Source organism: Pyxicephalus adspersus, chromosome 8 (genome assembly GCF_032062135.1).
Source record: "Pyxicephalus adspersus chromosome 8, UCB_Pads_2.0, whole genome shotgun sequence".
NCBI classification, from domain to species: Eukaryota; Metazoa; Chordata; class Amphibia; order Anura; family Pyxicephalidae; genus Pyxicephalus; species Pyxicephalus adspersus.
The window spans coordinates 45,960,303-45,979,097 of record NC_092865.1 but is presented as its reverse complement, the minus strand read 5'-3'; the positions used below and the strand labels follow the sequence as shown (position 1 = coordinate 45,979,097).

Genomic DNA, 18,795 nt, shown 5'->3' with positions numbered 1-18,795 from the left:
TAAAAGCTGTAATCAGTAGGGTATATGGTCCCCCTACTGCCTTTAAATTCCGTTAATTGATGAAAAGTATTTTCTGTTATAATAAGGTAATAAAAAACAAATGTAATGTAATAAGATACTCCATAAGATGGTTTCCCTTCACCTTCCTTCTTTACTTCCCTTCAACTTCCCTTCCCCTTGTACGCCAATACTTCATAAGGTTGAAACTAATTTGTTTGTGGTTATTCAGTTGAACTATGTTCATGTTATATTGTCACCTTCTTCCCTTCACCTTCCTTTCCTGTCCCTTCCCTTGCGCTTTGTACCACAATTCTTCATAAAGTGGCTACTATTTGTTTGGTGGAACAGTTGAACTATGTTGTCAACTCCTTTCCTTCACCTTCACCCACTTCCCTTCACCTTTCTTTTTTTAATTCCTTCCCTTCCTTCCTTTCCTTTCCTTTCCTTCCTTCCCTCTCCTTTTCTTACCTTCCCTTTCCTCTCTTTCTTTTCCTTTTCCTTACCAACCCTTCTTTTCCTTTTTTGCTTTCCTTTCCTTTCCCTACCTCTCTGTCCCCTTCCTGTCCTGTTGTTTCCTTTCCTTTTTCTTTTGCTTTCCCCCTTCCCTTCCGCCTCTGCACTTATTTTCCTTTTCACCATTTCATGATTTCTAGATAAAAAGTGTCTGGGCGAGGTCCTGTGGTACCCAAAGTAGGAATACCAAAGTGCCCTGATTTGCTGAGCTTTTAAATTTGGAGTGTCAAAAAACTACCATTCAAAACAGAACACAAAACTCTAACAGAAGGCAATGATGAAGGTAATAAGATTAGTAAAGGATTATCAATAATTAAAAAAAATAAAAAAGGTTGACCACAAATTTTATTCCATACATTGTCACCTTTATAAGGCTCAGGAATCACCTGTCTGCTGTAAAACATTTTTCTGGTGCTACAAACATGAAAACAACACAACAAAAGTATGTATAAATGTTTTAATAAACTGAGAGAAGAAGGGAAAAATACCCTTCTATGGTGCATGTATCAGTTTAAAGATCTGGCTCCTATCATTCTTTTTGGGGTCTTTCAAATTGACTGATACTCAATGTGGTCACTTAAATTGATACTAGGATGTAGAGAATTGGGGATGCACCTGGGGACAGTGGGTATATCTAGCTAACAGCACCCCCCAGATAAAGGGGGGTAAAGGTTGGGAGAAATTAAAGGCAACTGAAGGCAAAATATCTGTAAACTAATTTGCTATGAGATAATAAGGGGCTAATCAAAGTGCAGAAGAAGGGTGGGAGATGCAGAGAAAGTGGTCTGCTCCCATATCTCCTATGCCCCCCTAATGGCACCGTCACAGCCTATTGCTCATCCTTATTTTTCAAGTCTGAATCATTCTTTATTGATTATTAACCAATCAGGAAACTGTTACAATGTTACTTTTCTGCACAACTCTCTGATGTAACAAAAGCTTCTGCATTGCCCCTTTGACATCCTTATTCCGCAGTGTATATATGATAGGATTTAACATGGGCGTGATGACCGCATAGAAAACCGTAATGAAGCGATTGGCGGACGAGTAAACAGACATTGGCTGGAGATAGACAATAATCCCTGTGCCATAGAATATGGAAATCACCATCAGGTGTGAGGCACATGTGGAAAAGGTCTTACGCCGCCCTTCCCTGGATTTTATCTTCAATATGCTCCTAATGATGTAACCATAAGAAAGGAAAACCATCATGAAGCAAGATGGCCCTAGAATTCCCGGTGTCACAGTCAGCATGATTTCATCAAGCCTTGTATCTGAGCAGGACAATTTAATCAGCGGGGTGGCATCACAGAAAAAGTTGTCCATGTGATTTGGTCCGCAGAAGGAAAGCCGTAAAATAAAGGCGGTGTGGAAAGTAGAATGGATGAACCCGCCAAACCAGGCACAGGCACCAAGTGGCAAACGGACTTCTCGCCTCATTAGGGCGGCATAACGTAAGGGGTTGCATATTGCCACGTATCGATCATATGCCATGGCGGTGAGAAGAAACATCTCAGAACTTGCCAGGACATGGAATAAGTACATCTGCAAAATACAACTGTCAAATGAAATTCGCCTGTTGTCAGCCAAAAGGATATCCAGCAGCTTGGGAACGGTGACTGAGGAGTAAAAAATATCCAAAAAGGAAAGATTGGTCAGAAAAAAATACATTGGTGTCTGCAGACGAACATCCAACTGTATGATTAACACGATGACCCCATTGCCCAAGATGGTGCTGATATAGACAACGGTGAATGTCATAAATAGAAGAAGACGTACCTCATAGACGAAAGTAACGCTGGACAGGATAAATTCTGGGATGTTACTTTGGTTGGAGAATAAATAAAGCGGATCAACATTCATCTATGAAAGAGAAACTATAAGAGTGAAATTATGTAAGCAAGACATGGAAACAATGGTGAAACATAGAAACAATGGTCAAACAATGTTTTTCAGTCCTTGGCCATTCCAAGTTTGCTTGAATCAACCTTACAGGATCACCCAGGTTCTCCCAAGATAGTTTTCCTTCTCCAGTCTTGGAGAGCTTTAATAAATCAGGGTCATTGGATTGTTCACATCAATACATTGCTAAAGTGCCAAAATGGAACCAGGCCAATTTTTAAAACAATCATGCTGTTTAGTGTAAATTATAAGAATTACTTTTGGAAATTAACTCTACAAATTGAAAAACACCAACTGTGCACCAATCCAACCAGCCAGGGTCTCACCTACCTTCTACAATTGCTTACAAATGCTCACCTACCACTTACTAAAACTAGTCCTCACCATCCCCCCACCTTCCATGTAGGTCAGTATATCCCAACCAGGGTTCCTCCAGAGGTTGCTGGGGTTCCTTGAGCAATACGCAGTTTGTGCCTCTCAGGTCAGTTTAAGTGACATCACTGATCCTTTTGTCTTTTTTACCTTTTTTGCCTTTTTTATCTTTAAGGCTGACATTCTTCCCAATGGGGAGCAAGTCTTCCCACTGACCATAGCACTAATTTTCTGTGAGCTGTGGATATAATAATTATAGCAGGGGTTACCTGAAGACCTGAAAGTTATTTCAAGGGTTCCCCCATGTTTAAAAGGCCGAGAAAGTCTGATGAAGAGACATCTGCTGTATCTGCTTGGGAATTAAATCTGGTCTTCCTACTTTGAGTGTCACATGGTCACACATTACTGACCTCCCTCCTCTTGGTTGGGGAAAAAGATGAGGGGAAATAGGATGTAGTGCAGTGCAGAAGCACATCTGGATCACACTCAGTTATTCTGTCCAACACTTTGCTTCAATATACTGTATTCACTTTTCATCCTGATTGCTATTAGAGTTCGTCTTGTTCAATTTTGTTTTTTGTTGGGATCAAACAGACACAAATCTATTATGGTAAACCTATACCTAAAAAATCTAAAACTCCTAAAACTGTAATCAGCCTAATGGAAGGCAAAATAATCCTACATATTGTTTCCAAAAAGGAAAATATTTTTGCTGAAAGGTAATTTAAAAATGTCATATTAGATGCCATCAGTATAAGTTTTAAAGTTTCTTTGATAATCACCCTGGAGCTCCAGTTAGTGACTGGAGCAAGCAACAGAAAGCTTTCCCCAATCTCCTCTCCCCCAGTGATCAGACTACACTATTGTAACTTTGTATTCAGTAAAAAGGTAAGAGGCTGCAGCAGACATCTCAGTTAAGCTGCGTACACACTGCCAATTTTTGTCGTTGGAAAGGATCTTTCACGACAAGGGAGTGCACGATGCATGAACGGTGCTGTACATACAGCACCGTTCATGCTCTATGGAGAGGGGAGGGGGAGAGCGACGGAGCGGCACCCTGCTGCGCNCTCTCCCCTTCCCTTTCATTACGATCGGCTGTCGTCCATCATCCGTGGATCCGGCAGGTCGGTCGTCCGGACGATGGACGACACCGACTGTACACACGGCAGATTTTCGCCCGATAATTGGCCGATGCTGATTATCGGGCGATAAAAATCTGACGTGTGTACGTAGCTTTAAGCTCTATTTGAAAGATGATCTCCAACTGCTAAACAAAGTTTTTACTGAGAAAATTATGTAGTTTAAACTGTACGTTTTGAGAAAAACAAACAAATAAAAAAAAAAAAAAAGAAAAAATGATGTTTCTTAGTAGCATAAACAAGTTTTTGTTTTTTTCTGAGTCCCCCCTGTATTATAGTTTTATTACTTGTTGATCCTGCTAGCAGATTATTTTTGATGCGCCCTTTACCAGGCTGACAACGCTTTTCATTTTGCAGCAAATCACACAGCAGTAATGTCAGATGAATATGTCATTTTATATGAACTTGGAGATAAAGATAAACAAAATTCATTCCAATGTTAGCTGACACTTTAATTTATTTTTTTTATTAAGCCATAAAAATAAATTCTGATTGGTGTAAGCTCCCCCAGCAGTGTTATGAGATTCCTCAACCCTTATAGGTGTCATTATTACTGTACAGCTTAGGCTGCATGTAAGAAAATATAAATGAAGACATGTAGAATTAAAGAAAAAAACTGAATTGATGCTGAGTTGAGAGATGTAATAGCAAGTAATAGCAAGGCATGGGCCCCCCATAACTTATAAAGCAGCATGGTGGCTCAGACGTTAGCACTTACACCATTACGGTGCTGGGTCCCAGGTTTGAATCTCGACCTGGACACTATCTGGTAAAGTTTGCAGGTTCACTGTGTTTTTGTGTGGGTTTCCTTCCACATTTTAAAAACATGCCCTTAGGTTAATTGTCATTGGACTGTGTTATGGTATAGACTTTGTACAGCACTTCATAGTGTGTTGACGCTATAATAAGAATATGCTAAAAGAAACATTGCTTGAGTGCAGACCTCTCATTCTGAATATGCAGCTTGTCTGGCCATCATGCTGATCCTCTGGTGCTTTCAAAGTTACTGATCTAAAACAGTGTGCAGAATAGGAGATCTCATGTAACAAGCCAGTAATGATTGTTGGAGTATTTTTTCTTGTGATGTATTATAATATTTGTTGAATGGCATTTATGATTTAATTGTAAATAAATTGATAAAACATAAAATACAACAAAAATGTTCTATTTTAGTTTTTTATTTGTATTTTGTTTTATATGTAAAAATATTATTAATAAAACAACATAGAAAAAAAACCTCTCCTACACACACACACACACACACACACACACATTCATACTATTGTATGCCCTTTACATTTTCATACACTTCCTATCAAATAACAATGAATTGCATCAAAATATGGAAACAAGAAACAAAAGAAGGGCTGGGGAGGGTAAATATTTTTTGTGCTATACACTTGGCAAAATGTTATTGAAAATTTTGCAAAACTGCCAATTTGGTTTTTTTTCTAGCACCTACCATGGACGTACCATGTGATCTGTAATGTGAATCTCTCATCGGACCATTCACACTGGTACAATCGTATCCATGTTGCAGCATTTGCTGAACAAATACAGTTCTGTAATATATAAAATACTCAGGGGCAGCATCTGGGGAGATCATCCCACTGCACAGCTTCTGTGTTCAAATTAAAAGAAAATGTCATGTAAACATGAACTCAATTATCGTTTGTTATAAGTGATCTCTATGTGAATAGAAGGTGGAAAAATGTACAGAGACAATTATAGGAGTTTCATGGGGAATGGACACTCTCCTAAGATTTCATTGTTTGTTTTACAATAACAATGAAGCAACAGGAAGTTATTTTTGACGTTTGGTTTATTTTTACAAATGTTTCTTTTTGTATTATAATATATTATATAATATATCAAAGCTTGGATGGAATGGGGGAAAGGTTGGAGCCATTGTCAGGTTTTTATTGTTGCCTAAATCCGTCTCCTATGTCCCGGCGACCCTTACTGGGGTCCTTTAACTATTACTTGTCTGCCTCCCCAGTTTGCCTGGTCATAGCCGCCTTTCCCCTAAATTAATTTTTTTCCCCCAGGTACACCCCTGATAGCTTTACCTGGGAGTGGGTGGATATTTGGTTGCCTCCTTATTAAAATAAGCTTCCAGATTACCCTAAAACCATTCCAATAAACCTTCACAGCCTTTTTTAGGCAGCCAGATGAAGGGATAGGAGCCATGTTCTCAATGTTGGGACCACCCAAGGTTGGAGGGAAAGCATGTAGCCTGGTATAGTACTGGACAAGGGGCTTGTGAAACACCCAAGAAAATCCAGCCTGGATATGGGACTCGAGGACTGGAGTTGGCTCCTACTATAAAAATTGTATTAATCTCTGCCATATTTAAATATCCTTATGTTAGTCCTTCTGTAAGATCCTGGTCAGCACCAGTCCTCACCAGACACCAGTCCCCCAATCTCACACCGCAGTCTTCACCTATAGCAGCCCCATCTCAGCCTCGGGGGACTGGTTGGGTCTCCCAGCACTCAGTTGCCCCCAGGACTTACTGCACCAGGATGGTGTCTGGGAATTGGCTGGCAGCAAGCCAGGAGCCCACAGATAAAGCAGTACCAAGATTCCAATAGAGACAAGTCCAGAATACAGAGCAGAAGTCATACACAGAATATCTGTCCACCAAACAAAGTACACAAGGTACAAAACAGAAGCAGAGTCGGGGTCACAGGCAAAGGTCGGTCTAGGCAATATAATCTGGCAAAGTCATAAACAAGCAAGGTCAGCAACAGTAAATCAGCCGATAAATCTCCAGCACAGATTAGCCCAGCTATACACTATACCAGGCCCTGGTGACTGGGAGCAGAGAGGCTATAAAGTCCCAGCAGCCAATAGCAGTGCAGGAGTCAGGAGCTGATCAGCCTCTAGAATCCCTCCAGCTGTGTACAGCCTAACAATGGATGCTGGGGATGCCAAAAATACATCAGGCTGCACAGCTAAAGTCAAGCAAGGGCTGCTGCCATCTTAGTTCTCCTGGCTGCTGCATTGCTGGACAGAACAGACAGTGTTTTATGCCACGATGGTGCAGCGCCGGACAGATGAGCATTTCCTAACTTCTCCTCTTTCTTTTGTCTTTATTGATCAGAACCAATGGGAACACAAATTCCATGAACCTGCTTTCATTGCACAGCAATAGGCAAAATATCATGCCTTGTGTTGAATTGTAAAATAATATTAAAAATAATGTAATATAAACCTCCAGTCTGTTGCCAGTCGCACCTTCATCTAGGAGTCAACGGGGCCTGTATTGGATACCCATTGGGCCTTAATATGGTGTTCATTTAGCCTGGATCTGTTGCCCATTGGACCAGAATCTATTTGCCAGTTGGGGCTCGATTTGGTACCCATTGGTCTTGGTTCTTGTGGCCATTTAATCTCTCTGGCAGCAATAACATTGAAGCCGGTTAATAGAATTCAGGAGGAGCGTTGTTGGGGAGGGGGTGGGGATTAGGTACCCCTTTCATTACTAACCTCACCCCAGGGAAGGGACACCATTCAGTACCGAGCTCTAATGTCCTTTTCCCTTTACATGTGCTTTGGTGTAACAAGCTAGGTCAGTACAACCAGTACTGCAGAGAGAGTGCTACAGAAGGCTTGTAAGATCTGCTACCTTGATGTAGCCCTGCATTCATTATTAGATTCTCAAATGTTTCTATGTCAAAAAAAGCTGTAAAATAACCCACATATGGCTTGGTATTTTTCTCTTGAAAACCCCATACAGTACAGCTCAGATTGGGGAAGCAGCACTTTGAGCCAATCAATACACACAATTGTCAGAAATGCCCAATTATTGGCTCTGGGAAGGACAAGTGTAATTGAACTACAGAAGAGAAAATTCTCTCTTTTTCTGTCAAACTTGGATGTGGCAGAGCTGTATACAGCCTATGATTGGATGGAAAGAGATACATATCCCTTGGCGGGTATAACAGTTTCTTTTATTGTATGTTATCTGTGCATACAGAGCAGCACATTACTTCAAATTCATTACCCCAGTGTGTCAGGCCCAGTGGCCTAATGGATAAGGCATCAGCCTCCGGAGCTGGGGATTGTGGGTTCAAGTCCCACCTGGGTCATCGTGTTTTCAAACAAACTCCCAACCATGTTGTCTCTCCACAAAATCATTTCCTTTGTCATAGTGCTTATATGTGTTATTCACAAAAATAATATAAAGTAGAGTTTGTCAAATTAAAAAGATTTGTTCTGAATTCTCTGTGCTATTGAGAATTCCTTTCAAATAATTGTCTTTATGCAATCTGGGGAATTTCTTCTCATTTTCTGTTTTTCTCTAGGAAACAAAAGAAGACAAATCTTTCCAATAAAAATATCAGCAACAATAAAAAAAAATGAATATGCACAGGGAGGGGTTAGAATATTTATCAGATTCTTGCTGCTAATCCTTGTTCAATGAGATTGACAAGAAATGTAATTAAATATTTAAGTAAAAAAAAAAGACCGCTTTTGTGTAGTTTCCCAAGACTGGAGAAAATAGACTATCATGGGAGAACCTGGGTGATCCAGCAAACCTGAAATGGACCTGGAAATAATTTACCAAATAATAGCAAATTATTTTTAGGAAAGCCAGGTTTGCTGCCTCACTCAGGTTCTCTCATGGTAGTCTATCTTATCCAGTCTTGGAAAGCTTTAATAAATCAGGTCCATTGTACATCCTATTTAACAAAATGTTATTGGACAATGTTTGCATATACAGTGTATGTTAAAAACAAACTAATATTTCCTACGCGTTTCGCTTTAGCTGTTTCTTTAGGACGTCCATTCTATAAAATGATGGATAAGCCAACCAATTGCTGCAAGGATATGCGTGACTAAACTAGTGACTCTTGGATGAGAATAGTATATAGCGTCTTGGTTTATTATGTAGTAAAAAACAAAATGTTAACTCTAAATTTGCTTAATTTTTCATTATTATTCCATGCAAACAGCTGATTATGTATTTTATTGTTCAATTTGAATCTTTCAGGGGAAATGACTTCCAATATGTTTCTGAAGGGACATCATTCACACCTGTAATTATTATTATACCATGGAAGTGTCATCATTCTCACACTATCATTATCCACAACTGCCATTACACTGATTATAGTCTTTGTAAAACTTTGCTGACCTCACTGTACATCCCTTCAATTACCATTATAATATATATTCCTTTTGGAATATCAGTCAATCATATATAAGTGCCAACAAAATTGCAGCATCCTTTATTTCATGTCATTCCATCCACAACATATCCAAAACATTCACCGGTGAGTTTCTGATGAAGAATAGAAGGTAGATGGGTCATTCATGTTACATGTTACATTGTAACATGTTACATTCATGTTGCACATTACTTGTGCTGTGTATTTTTTCTTCAATCATATCGCTTTTCATTTGTTTTATAGGTTTTTAGGAAATATTCCAAAATTTTTACAATGTTGCCAATTCGTCCTTACATTCAAATTAAATATTTCTCATTTGTCAATTCAAACAAATATTGTATTGATTTTGTATTTTGTATTTGTTTTTTATATTAGCCAACGTAAAACAAAATATTTGTAAAGTGAAAACTTTTTGTTTTGGGTGATATTAGAAATATTGTCAAGTTTTATTGCTCTGTGTTTAGGAGATTTCCCCTCTCCAATTGTTTACATTTTTTCATCATTCTTCAGGACATCATCTTGGTCCAAAGTCATTTTACTAAACCTCTGTGTATCATTACTGCTTGGAATTGGAAGAAGTGCAGCTTTGATTTGCCTTAGTTCTATGTTAAGGTCATTGATCAACCTGGTCGAGAAATTCTGGATTCTGAATGTCCAGAATCTAAATACAATGGAAATCTATTGCTGCAGCCAGATTTATCCATCCTTCCCCCTACTTACCTGATACACGGACTTCTCACCACTCCTCTTCTTCTCCCTGTCTTTGTATTTCTCTACATTGGCTTTCCACCTTAAAATCAAGGCTTTGTCTTCAAATCCCTCCACAGCTCTTGTCCCACTTACCTTTCTGACCTGATAGAAAAATACTCACCTAGCCACTCTCTTCCCTGCTCCAGTGACCTACTAATGACTTCCTCACTCATAAGACTTTTCCAGACCTGCCCCAACTTATTGGAATGGTCTTCCCTGTTCTATTCAACTTACTCCTACGTTCTGCACTTTTTAAAATGCCCTCAAAACTCAACACTTCAACCTCACTTCAACCTCTTCATCTGTCCTACAAACTCCCACTACTCACCCACCTTTCCATATCCCCCCTGCTACTGTGTGCTTCTTCCCCAACCTCTTAGATTGTAAGCTCAATGTCCTCTCTTCCTCCTGTGTCACCGTCATGATCTGTCTGTCATTTGCAACCCCTATATAATGTTATGTGCCGTAATATGTTGGTGCTATACTGTTTATTAATGAAAATAGTATGGTTAAAGGGGTCAAAGATCTGAAGATTTATTACTAATTTTTGGGGATTAGCTACAGTGGTCAAATGCACAAAAATGCAAGAGGGAGACTAGTAAATGATTGGGGATCAATGTTAAAATTAAAAAATGTGGGAAATGTGCACAGTGATGGGCAAGGGACATCAAAAGTGCAAAGCTGTCACAACAGGAAAAGAATAGGAAGGAATCAAATTTAATGAACGAATTGAGGGAATTATTTATAAATAGAACAATGGAATAAAGGTCAGGTGCCTCCTTCTACTTAGTAATCTATCTTAAAAGATGTAGGTGCAGCCCCTCTTAATATTGATTTGTAAATAAATGAAAAAAGAATGGAGAGAGATTATATATCTTAGTGACAATTACACTGTTCATCACACTCATGATACAATCTAGTTTTAATAGCTCAAACCCTTCAAAATATTGAGACCATAAAACTAGATTGTATCATGGGTGTGACGAACAGTGTAATTGTCACTAAGATATATATTATATGTTTTGTTGTCATTACAATACACAACTTCCAACAAAACTCCTTCTCTCTATTCTTCCTTATTTTCAAATTTATAAATAGGACCCATTATATGTTGCTATAAATTATCAGATAATGTTATTTTAAGGAATAAAAGAAAATAAATCAGAACATTACAGAAAATAACAATCTCATAATATTCTTTGCATTGCTTATATTAATTTTTTTCCTTCTTTTAGAGTTTTGCTTCTTATAATGATATCAGATGTATGGATCACTTTATTAATAATGTTGAGCATGTCCCAGGCTTTGCCCCAATGTCAGCACACTGTACAGCCATTACCGGCTTATCTGCATGAAGGACAAATCATTATTGGTGGACTTATTCCTGTACATGAAAGAACTGTGAAACAAACGCTACGATTTAGGGAAAAGCCACCACGCCGAATGTGTGAAAAGTGAGGAAGTATTTAAATTTTTTTTCATTTAGTTTTAAAGAATTACAAAACTGTATTGTTAATATCAATGTTACACATTTGTGTCTTCTTCTGTCTCCTAAACCCTCATTACTTAGCCGCCATTCCTTATTCCCCTCCTATTGTGTTCCCCAACCCTCTTAGATTGTAAGCTCTTTTGGTTGGAGTCCTCCCCTCCTCCAGTTTGCATCTGTCTGTCATTTGCAACCCCTTTTTAATGTACTGTGCTGCATAATATGTTGGTGCTATATAAATACTTAATAGTATATTAGTAGGTGTTATGTAGGAGAATTTTAGCAACAACAGCCTAGGTATTGATTTATGGAGGAGGTCCGCAATCATCTTGTAAATATATCTGTATTCAATTATTTTAATGGTAGACTTTTTCTGTGTGGTGCACTTGAAAAATGTAAATATTTACCCAGATTTCCTTTTTCCAAATGTTCTCTTATTCTAATACAGTTGTATATTACAAGCATCTTAGCTTACCAGTGGGAAGCATTCACTATGGCCATAATAATGATAATAATAATAATGATACATTTATTTTATTTAGGTATTTCAAATGTCTCAAATATTTCTTTAGCTTGAGAAAACTTATATAATGCTAGAAGGTATTGAAGTATACTCTATTATGTTATAATAAGTCAATTGCTCACAGCTTGTGTCCTTGGGTTGAGATAAAGGTTTTGCTGACAAATCATTCCAAATCATCTGTGGGAAGAAGAAGTAATTATATTAATATATTCTGTTCACACTTCTTCTATGTAAATCTTATGAGCTGGGGTTACTCTATTATCAGAATTGCTGTATGAAATAGCCATGGCGTCATCCATCCTGGCACTTTTGGCTCATCACATCTTTGTTAAGGATGTGGATGTTTTTATCATTGCACTTTGGATGCTAATATGTTAATATTGCCATGACATGGGGATTAACTCACTGAAAGGAATCTCCAACAAGTAAAAATGCAATTTATTAAAGCTGAATTGATCAATTCCTTAACATTCTGTTATTGTAAGTTTCTGCCAACAGGTGTTTTCTTTAGCAATTACAATATCACCTAATTTAATCTTTGGCATAAAAGTTCTGTTAAAACTTGACAAAGCCTTCTACATAAAAACATGGAGTCCCCAGTAAAGGGTCCTGTACATCACACAAAGACATTGTAGACAATTGTGCTCTTCCAGCCTTGTGGTCACAGTTCAGTGAGGACCTTTTTCTGTTCCCCCATGACTGTGCCCCGGGGTACTAAGCCAGCTCCATAAAGACATGGGGTCACCAGTTTGGTGTGGAGGAACTCGAGTGTTCTGCATAGAACCCTGACCCCAACCCTACTGAACACCATTAAGATGAAATAGAATAGTGAGCCAGATCTTCTCATTCCTACATCAGTACCTGACTTCACAAATGGAGCACATTCCCCATAGACATCTTCCATAATCTTGTGAGACGTCTTCCCAGAAAAGCTGAGATTGTTATAGACATAAAGAGGGGAAATTCAATTTCATTGGCTATAATCCTCGAACGAGATGTCCAACAAACCTACTATGTGTGACGGTTAGGTGTCTAGAAACCATTGGCATTGCAGGATGCAGTAACTCTTCAGAAATGGTCCAGGTAGCACTTAGGAAAAAATATAAACACCCAGCTTGGAGCTAAGGATTTAACTTTGCTTTGGAAATTATAACCAGTTATTGATTTTATTTGATTGTTGCTAACACAGACCTGACATATTGATTTACAAATTAATTTGCATTAAAAGGCAATTCCAAAACATTTCTTTGAGCTATATATGAGGGTCTTTGTGTTCGTTCATTTATTTATCATTTCTGTAGGTTTTGGTGACAATTTTTCCATAGTTGGATTCTTAATTTGGTTAAACTCAATAGACATGTAATGATATTTTTCTGTAATTATTTTCACATGACCATCATTAAATTGTCACACTTGTATATGGACGCTCTAGTTATTGGTTGATCTAATATATGGAGAATTTATTTTTCTCAGATTTTGTTGCGATGTTTGACCACTGGCATTATGGTGAGGAAAGAGAAGCCAGCATGGTGATTAAAATACGTGTAGAGATTGGTGAAAGACTATAAATGTTAGCAATTCCTAATTTGTTTTCTAATTAAAAATGGCACAGCTGAATTCGCAATCTCACCTTTATTCGCAGATTTTACACTGAGAAATACCAGTATGTTCTTGCAATGTTGTTTGCCATAAATGAGATCAATTCAAATCCATTGCTTATGCCGAACGTGACATTAGGATATGAGATTTATGACTCCTGCTACTCAGATTCTGCAGCTTTGGACAGTGTCATGTGCTAACTATCCGGGAAACAATCCAAGGTGCCTAACTACAGCTGTGCACCAACGCTACCAAAACTGTCGGCAGTGGTCGGGGATTCTCCATCGTCTGGGTCTGTTGCTATCGCTCGCATACTCGGACTTACTAAGTTCCCACAGGTAACAATGAAATGTGTTTGATGTATAATATGATCATAACATGAATACAGGTAGTCCCCGGCTTACACACGAGATAGGGACTGTAGGTTTGTTTTTAAGTTGAATTTGTATGTAAGTGGGAACAGGTAGATTATTTTAATTAATGCCATTAGGACAGATGTTTCTCTCAACATGTTATTGGCGACATGGTGTCAGTTACTGTATAAAATCCTCACCGTGAGTTAATCCCAAACAAAGCAAAAAAAAAACTTTATGGAGCCTAGACATTCATTAACTTCAGGAGCAAGCTGTGCTTTGATATGTAAAATAAAACAACTGCAGAGTTTGTCTTAGTCATTAAAGAGTTACAAGAGGCTGCAGAAAGAGCTCACCCCCCTAAGATCACCCACAACTACAGCTGTGTTTAGCAAAAGATTTCTTCTGCAAGTCATGCAAACCACACCCTCCTCCTCATCAAGCCTCCATCCTGCACACGAGCAAGCAGGGAAGCCCCATTCTTATCTAGGAGGCACCCGTATGTCGGATGGTCTTAACCCAGGGACTATCTGTATGTAAAAAAATTTAAGAAGATTATTATTTACTTACCATTGTATTGAGGCTTTTTATTTGTGGTAGGACTTAACAAAGCTAAACTGGTATAACCTTGTTCAGTCTCAGGTTATTTAGGTGTGGGCTGCCTTGACACATTGGGATCATTTACACTTACTGTTTAATGATACAAAAATTAATTTTCAAGCATTTGTGAGCTTGCTGTGTGTTGCCCTCAAATTTGCCCCACAAGTGGTATGCAGGAGTATTTATGAACCCACGTTTTAAAGAATGAAGGGTAAATTTTAACCAATGCCTATGGAGAGAACAGAATCAGAACTAGGCACCAGGGATGCCAAGAAACCATTTTTGTTGGGCACCCTTCAGTTTCTTGCTTATGGTAGAGATGCATATCCCTTCTGCATTGGGAATTCTGGAATCAGATGACATGGAGAACTGAAGGGGCTTTATGATGTTCTGAACTGGCAGATGTCTCACGATCTGAAGGGAGGTCTGGTTAAAATTGGAATCTTCGATGATTGGGATCCCAGCGGGCAGAAATTGCTTCTAAATGAGAAAATGATCACATGGGGAGAGAAATACACACAGGTATTGTTATCCATTTATATATTTATTAATATGTATTTGTTTATGGGACCTCAGCTGCAATTGCTCTGAATAATATTTGCAGAATATATAAATATATTTGTTTACAATGGTGGTCAACTCTGCTAAATCTAAAAATGCATTGTTGATATCTCCGATTGGCCAAAATGTAGGTTCATAGGAGAGCAACATCCACATGGCTACAGCTTATAAAAAGTTTTAGCTGTTCCCTGCATACTGCTGAACAATATATGAACACAGATCTATCGTTTTCACTGTTTTATTTTGCATACTTTTAATAAAGAGTTTGTGTTGTGTAAAGCCTCCAAATTCCTCATAAATGTTTTCTTGTGTGTGAAGCAAAAATACATTTTTTTTGGCCAAATCCAAGACAGATTTCAAAAAACAAGGATGGTGCCAACAATTATAAAAATTGCAAGCTTGTGCAATGAAGCAAGTCATAAATATCTAAGAATCTAACAATTGTTCCCAGGAGTTTTCGTTATTTGAATTGTTATATGTGATTGCTCAGATCTAGTTTATCTTGTTAGGTGCCGCCCTCTGTGTGCTGCGACAGCTGCTTTCCAGGATTTCGGAAAGCCCCCCGGGATGGAGCACCTTTCTGTTGCTATGAGTGTGTCCCGTGCTCAGATGGGGACATATCCAATAAGACTGGTATGTGTTCACATTTTAGGTGGAATGGTTATCGTTTATAAATAATTTATTGGGGATTGACTGGAGGAATAATTTATAAATATCAGATATTATATATAGACATTTAGATTACAGACACACCTTTGCAGGTGTGACAGGGGAGACATAAAAAAGGCCCTTACAAAGTACAGTATAAGCAGGACTTCATCAGATGCAAAAGGATTCAAAGAGGAGCAAATGTGATAATAATGGGTCTACATATTTTAGACTGGGTCAGAGCAGTTCTGATCTTCCTGCTCCTTTCATTTAGATCAGGGACTTAGAACCTATTGAGTGATTGGAAAGAAAGACTCCATGCCCCACATAGGAAGTCCAAACTGATCTATTTCATTTTTTGGATGGGTGTATTCAACCCAGATAAACGCAATTGTGCCTGATTTATCAAAACTCTCAAAGACTGACGAAAATAGACTATCACGGAGGAACATGGGTGATCCAGCAAACCTGGAATGGATCTGGTCCAGGATTGAAAACATTTGCTAATAGCAAATGATTTTAAGAAATCCATTTCAGGTTTGTTGGATTACCCAAGTTCTCCCATGACAGTCTATCTTCTCCAGTCTTGGAGAGCTTTAAAAAATTAGGCCCATTGTGTTTGAAAGCTTCCTTCATCAGGGCTCTTTACACTAAAATGAATGAAAAATCAATCATGCAGTTTTCAAAAAAACTTGGAAGGTAAGTGTGAACCAGAAACTGGTTCAAGAAGTAGGCTGCTGCTTGATCCACAGATGGAGGATTGCTATATTTCCATTTCCTTTTCTTGTCTCTCCAATCACTTAGCAATCCATAACAATAGATTCCATTAAATGAAAAAAATGATACACATGGAATCCAGCACCTCTACTCATAAATTATCAGATATATTTGTGAATCTAAACATCATAATAGGGCTTCCTATAGTAGAACCTTTCTGGGTCCATTGTAAAAATGGACCAATGGAGCCTATTATCTGCTCTCCTTGTATAACATTATGCTGCTCATTTTTTTTTTAGATGCAGCAGACTGTAAACGATGCCCAGAGGATCAGTGGTCAGATGAGCATCGGGTGAAATGTATACCGAAAGTGATTGAGTTCCTTTCCTACGAGGATCCTTTGGGTATAGCCCTCTCTAGTGTCACCAGTGTCTGCTCCTTGCTTACTTTCTCTGTACTTTGCATCTTTATTCGCTTTCGTGACACTCCACTGGTGAAAGCCAACAACCGAAGCCTGAGCTACCTTCTCCTGGTGGCTCTCCTCTTGTGCTTTCTTTGTTCTTTCTTGTTTATTGGTCGCCCAGCTACGGTCACATGTCTAATCCGACAAGCTGTATTTGGGATTACATTCTCTCTCTGCGTGTCTTGCATCTTTGCCAAAACCATTACAGTGGTGATTGCTTTCAATGCCACAAAGCCCAATAGCTCTCTTCGGAAATGGCTTGGCTCCTCCATTCCAAACTCCATGATTGCTGCTGGATCCAGCATCCAAACTATTATTTGTGCTACATGGGTAATCACAAACCCATCTTTTCCAGATCTGAACATGAAAGCTACTAAAGGTGTCATAACTGTGGAGTGCAATGACAGGTCCATAACCTTCTTTTATGTCATGCTGGGATTCCTTGGGTTTTTGGCCATTTTGACCCTTGTGGTTGCCTTTTTGGCCAGAAATCTCCCCGATGGCTTTAATGAGACAAAGTTTATCACCTTTAGCATGTTGGTCTTCACAAGCGTTTGGATCTCCTTTATCCCAGCCTATGTGAGCACAAAGGGCAAATACATGGTGGCTGTAGAAATTTTTGCCATTCTCTCCTCTAGTCTTGGACTCATTTGCTGTATTTTCGCCCCTAAGTGTCATATTATCATTTTGAGACCTCATATGAACACCAGAGAATTTTTAGTTTCAAAAAATCAGATTGGTAAAAGAAAATAAAAGTCATATCTACCTGTTTTGATTTTCACAATGTTTGTATCTATCTTATTCTTGTTATATATCCGTTGAACTGTGTGCTGCCCTTTATATTGTACTTGATGCACAATATGCAGATATTACAAAAACACACAAAATAATTCTGGTAATAAAATGAAAACATTTACTGAAAGTTTCCCCAGTCTCTGTGGTATAATTATGGTCAGACAATTAATGGAAAACAAAAGCTTGTTCTGTTATTTCCTATTCGAAAATATCCGTTGTTGGCTATTAAAATAAAGCTCCATTTTTCTTAAGGCAAAACATGTTCCTTTCTAAAACAATGGTTTTAATAAATGTAATTGCAGACTATTTACCGTTCCTGTTTATACTTACACATCCCAGTGTTCCTAGGGAACAGAGTCATTGAAATTTGGAACTGTTGGCACTTCTTTTGGTCTCTGTGGATCCACCATTACTTCAAGATTAGCATGCAGCTTGTATGAGCTGTGTGCCTGGGTATTTTTCTCGGTCTCTTCTCCCTTGCTGTTGGCTCTGGATCACCCTCCTTATCTGAGAAAATGTTGAGATACATAAGCATGGTTTTAATGTTTTGTTTTCTATTAATAACTGCATAATCCCTCCAGAGATAATGTGCTCTGGAGGAAGCGGATTTAATACCGTGAAATGCGTCGAGCTTGGAGGTTTCTAAAAATTGGATCATGCTGAACATGTTTAATGTAGTTAAGATGGGGATTATGTACCTTCAGTCTTTTGCACACTTACCTATGTTGATATTTAATGTGAAATAAATCTGTGATTTTTTTATTATGTTATTTGGTTAAAATAATATTTTGCTATGCCTAAAACCCCTTTAATTTGTGTTTTTTTTTTAAACAATTACTTTTAGGATGTGGCATGATAATATATTTAATTTATGTCCAAAGATACGCATTTCTTATCTTCTTTGTATTAGTTCCTTACCATGTCTTGTTATCTTGTTCTGCTCTGTGTCTCTGCGTGGAGGTGTTCATCTTGGTAGATAAGCAAGGCCTTGCTTCTTCTTCCCAAAGCCATCTTTCAACTGGTTGGACAATGATTAAGAGGAAGCAGAGGAGTCCAGGAACCACAGAAAGGATAAAGCAGGGAGATCCTTGCACTGTTGGTACTCAGATACAGCTTCCTCTCCAGCAAACAGAAAAGTCAGCAGCACCATAGTAACCCCATCAAATCTCTCTCTGAATCTGCTGAGCCTAGAAATCA

General features: G+C 38.4%; 2 protein-coding genes and 1 non-coding gene across 3 annotated transcripts; 2 read left to right on the top strand and 1 right to left on the bottom strand.

The window, feature by feature from the left end:
• Positions 1-1,398: 1,398 nt before the first annotated feature.
• LOC140337446 (olfactory receptor 4E2-like) lies at positions 1,399-2,376 on the bottom strand. Its single transcript, XM_072421195.1, has one exon. It carries the CDS (start codon positions 2,374-2,376, stop codon positions 1,399-1,401), a length of 978 nt encoding a protein of 325 aa, XP_072277296.1.
• Positions 2,377-7,947: 5,571 nt separating this feature from the next.
• TRNAR-CCG (transfer RNA arginine (anticodon CCG)) lies at positions 7,948-8,020 on the top strand. The gene has a single exon. It is a non-coding gene; the product is annotated as a tRNA-Arg (tRNA).
• A 6,796-nt stretch (positions 8,021-14,816) lies between these two features.
• On the top strand, positions 14,817-17,817 carry LOC140337445 (vomeronasal type-2 receptor 26-like). Its single transcript, XM_072421194.1, has 3 exons — positions 14,817-14,936; positions 15,485-15,608; positions 16,640-17,817. Exons 1-3 carry the CDS (start codon positions 14,817-14,819, stop codon positions 17,554-17,556), a joined length of 1,161 nt encoding a protein of 386 aa, XP_072277295.1. The 3' UTR covers positions 17,557-17,817.
• The last annotated feature ends 978 nt before the right edge of the window (positions 17,818-18,795 follow it).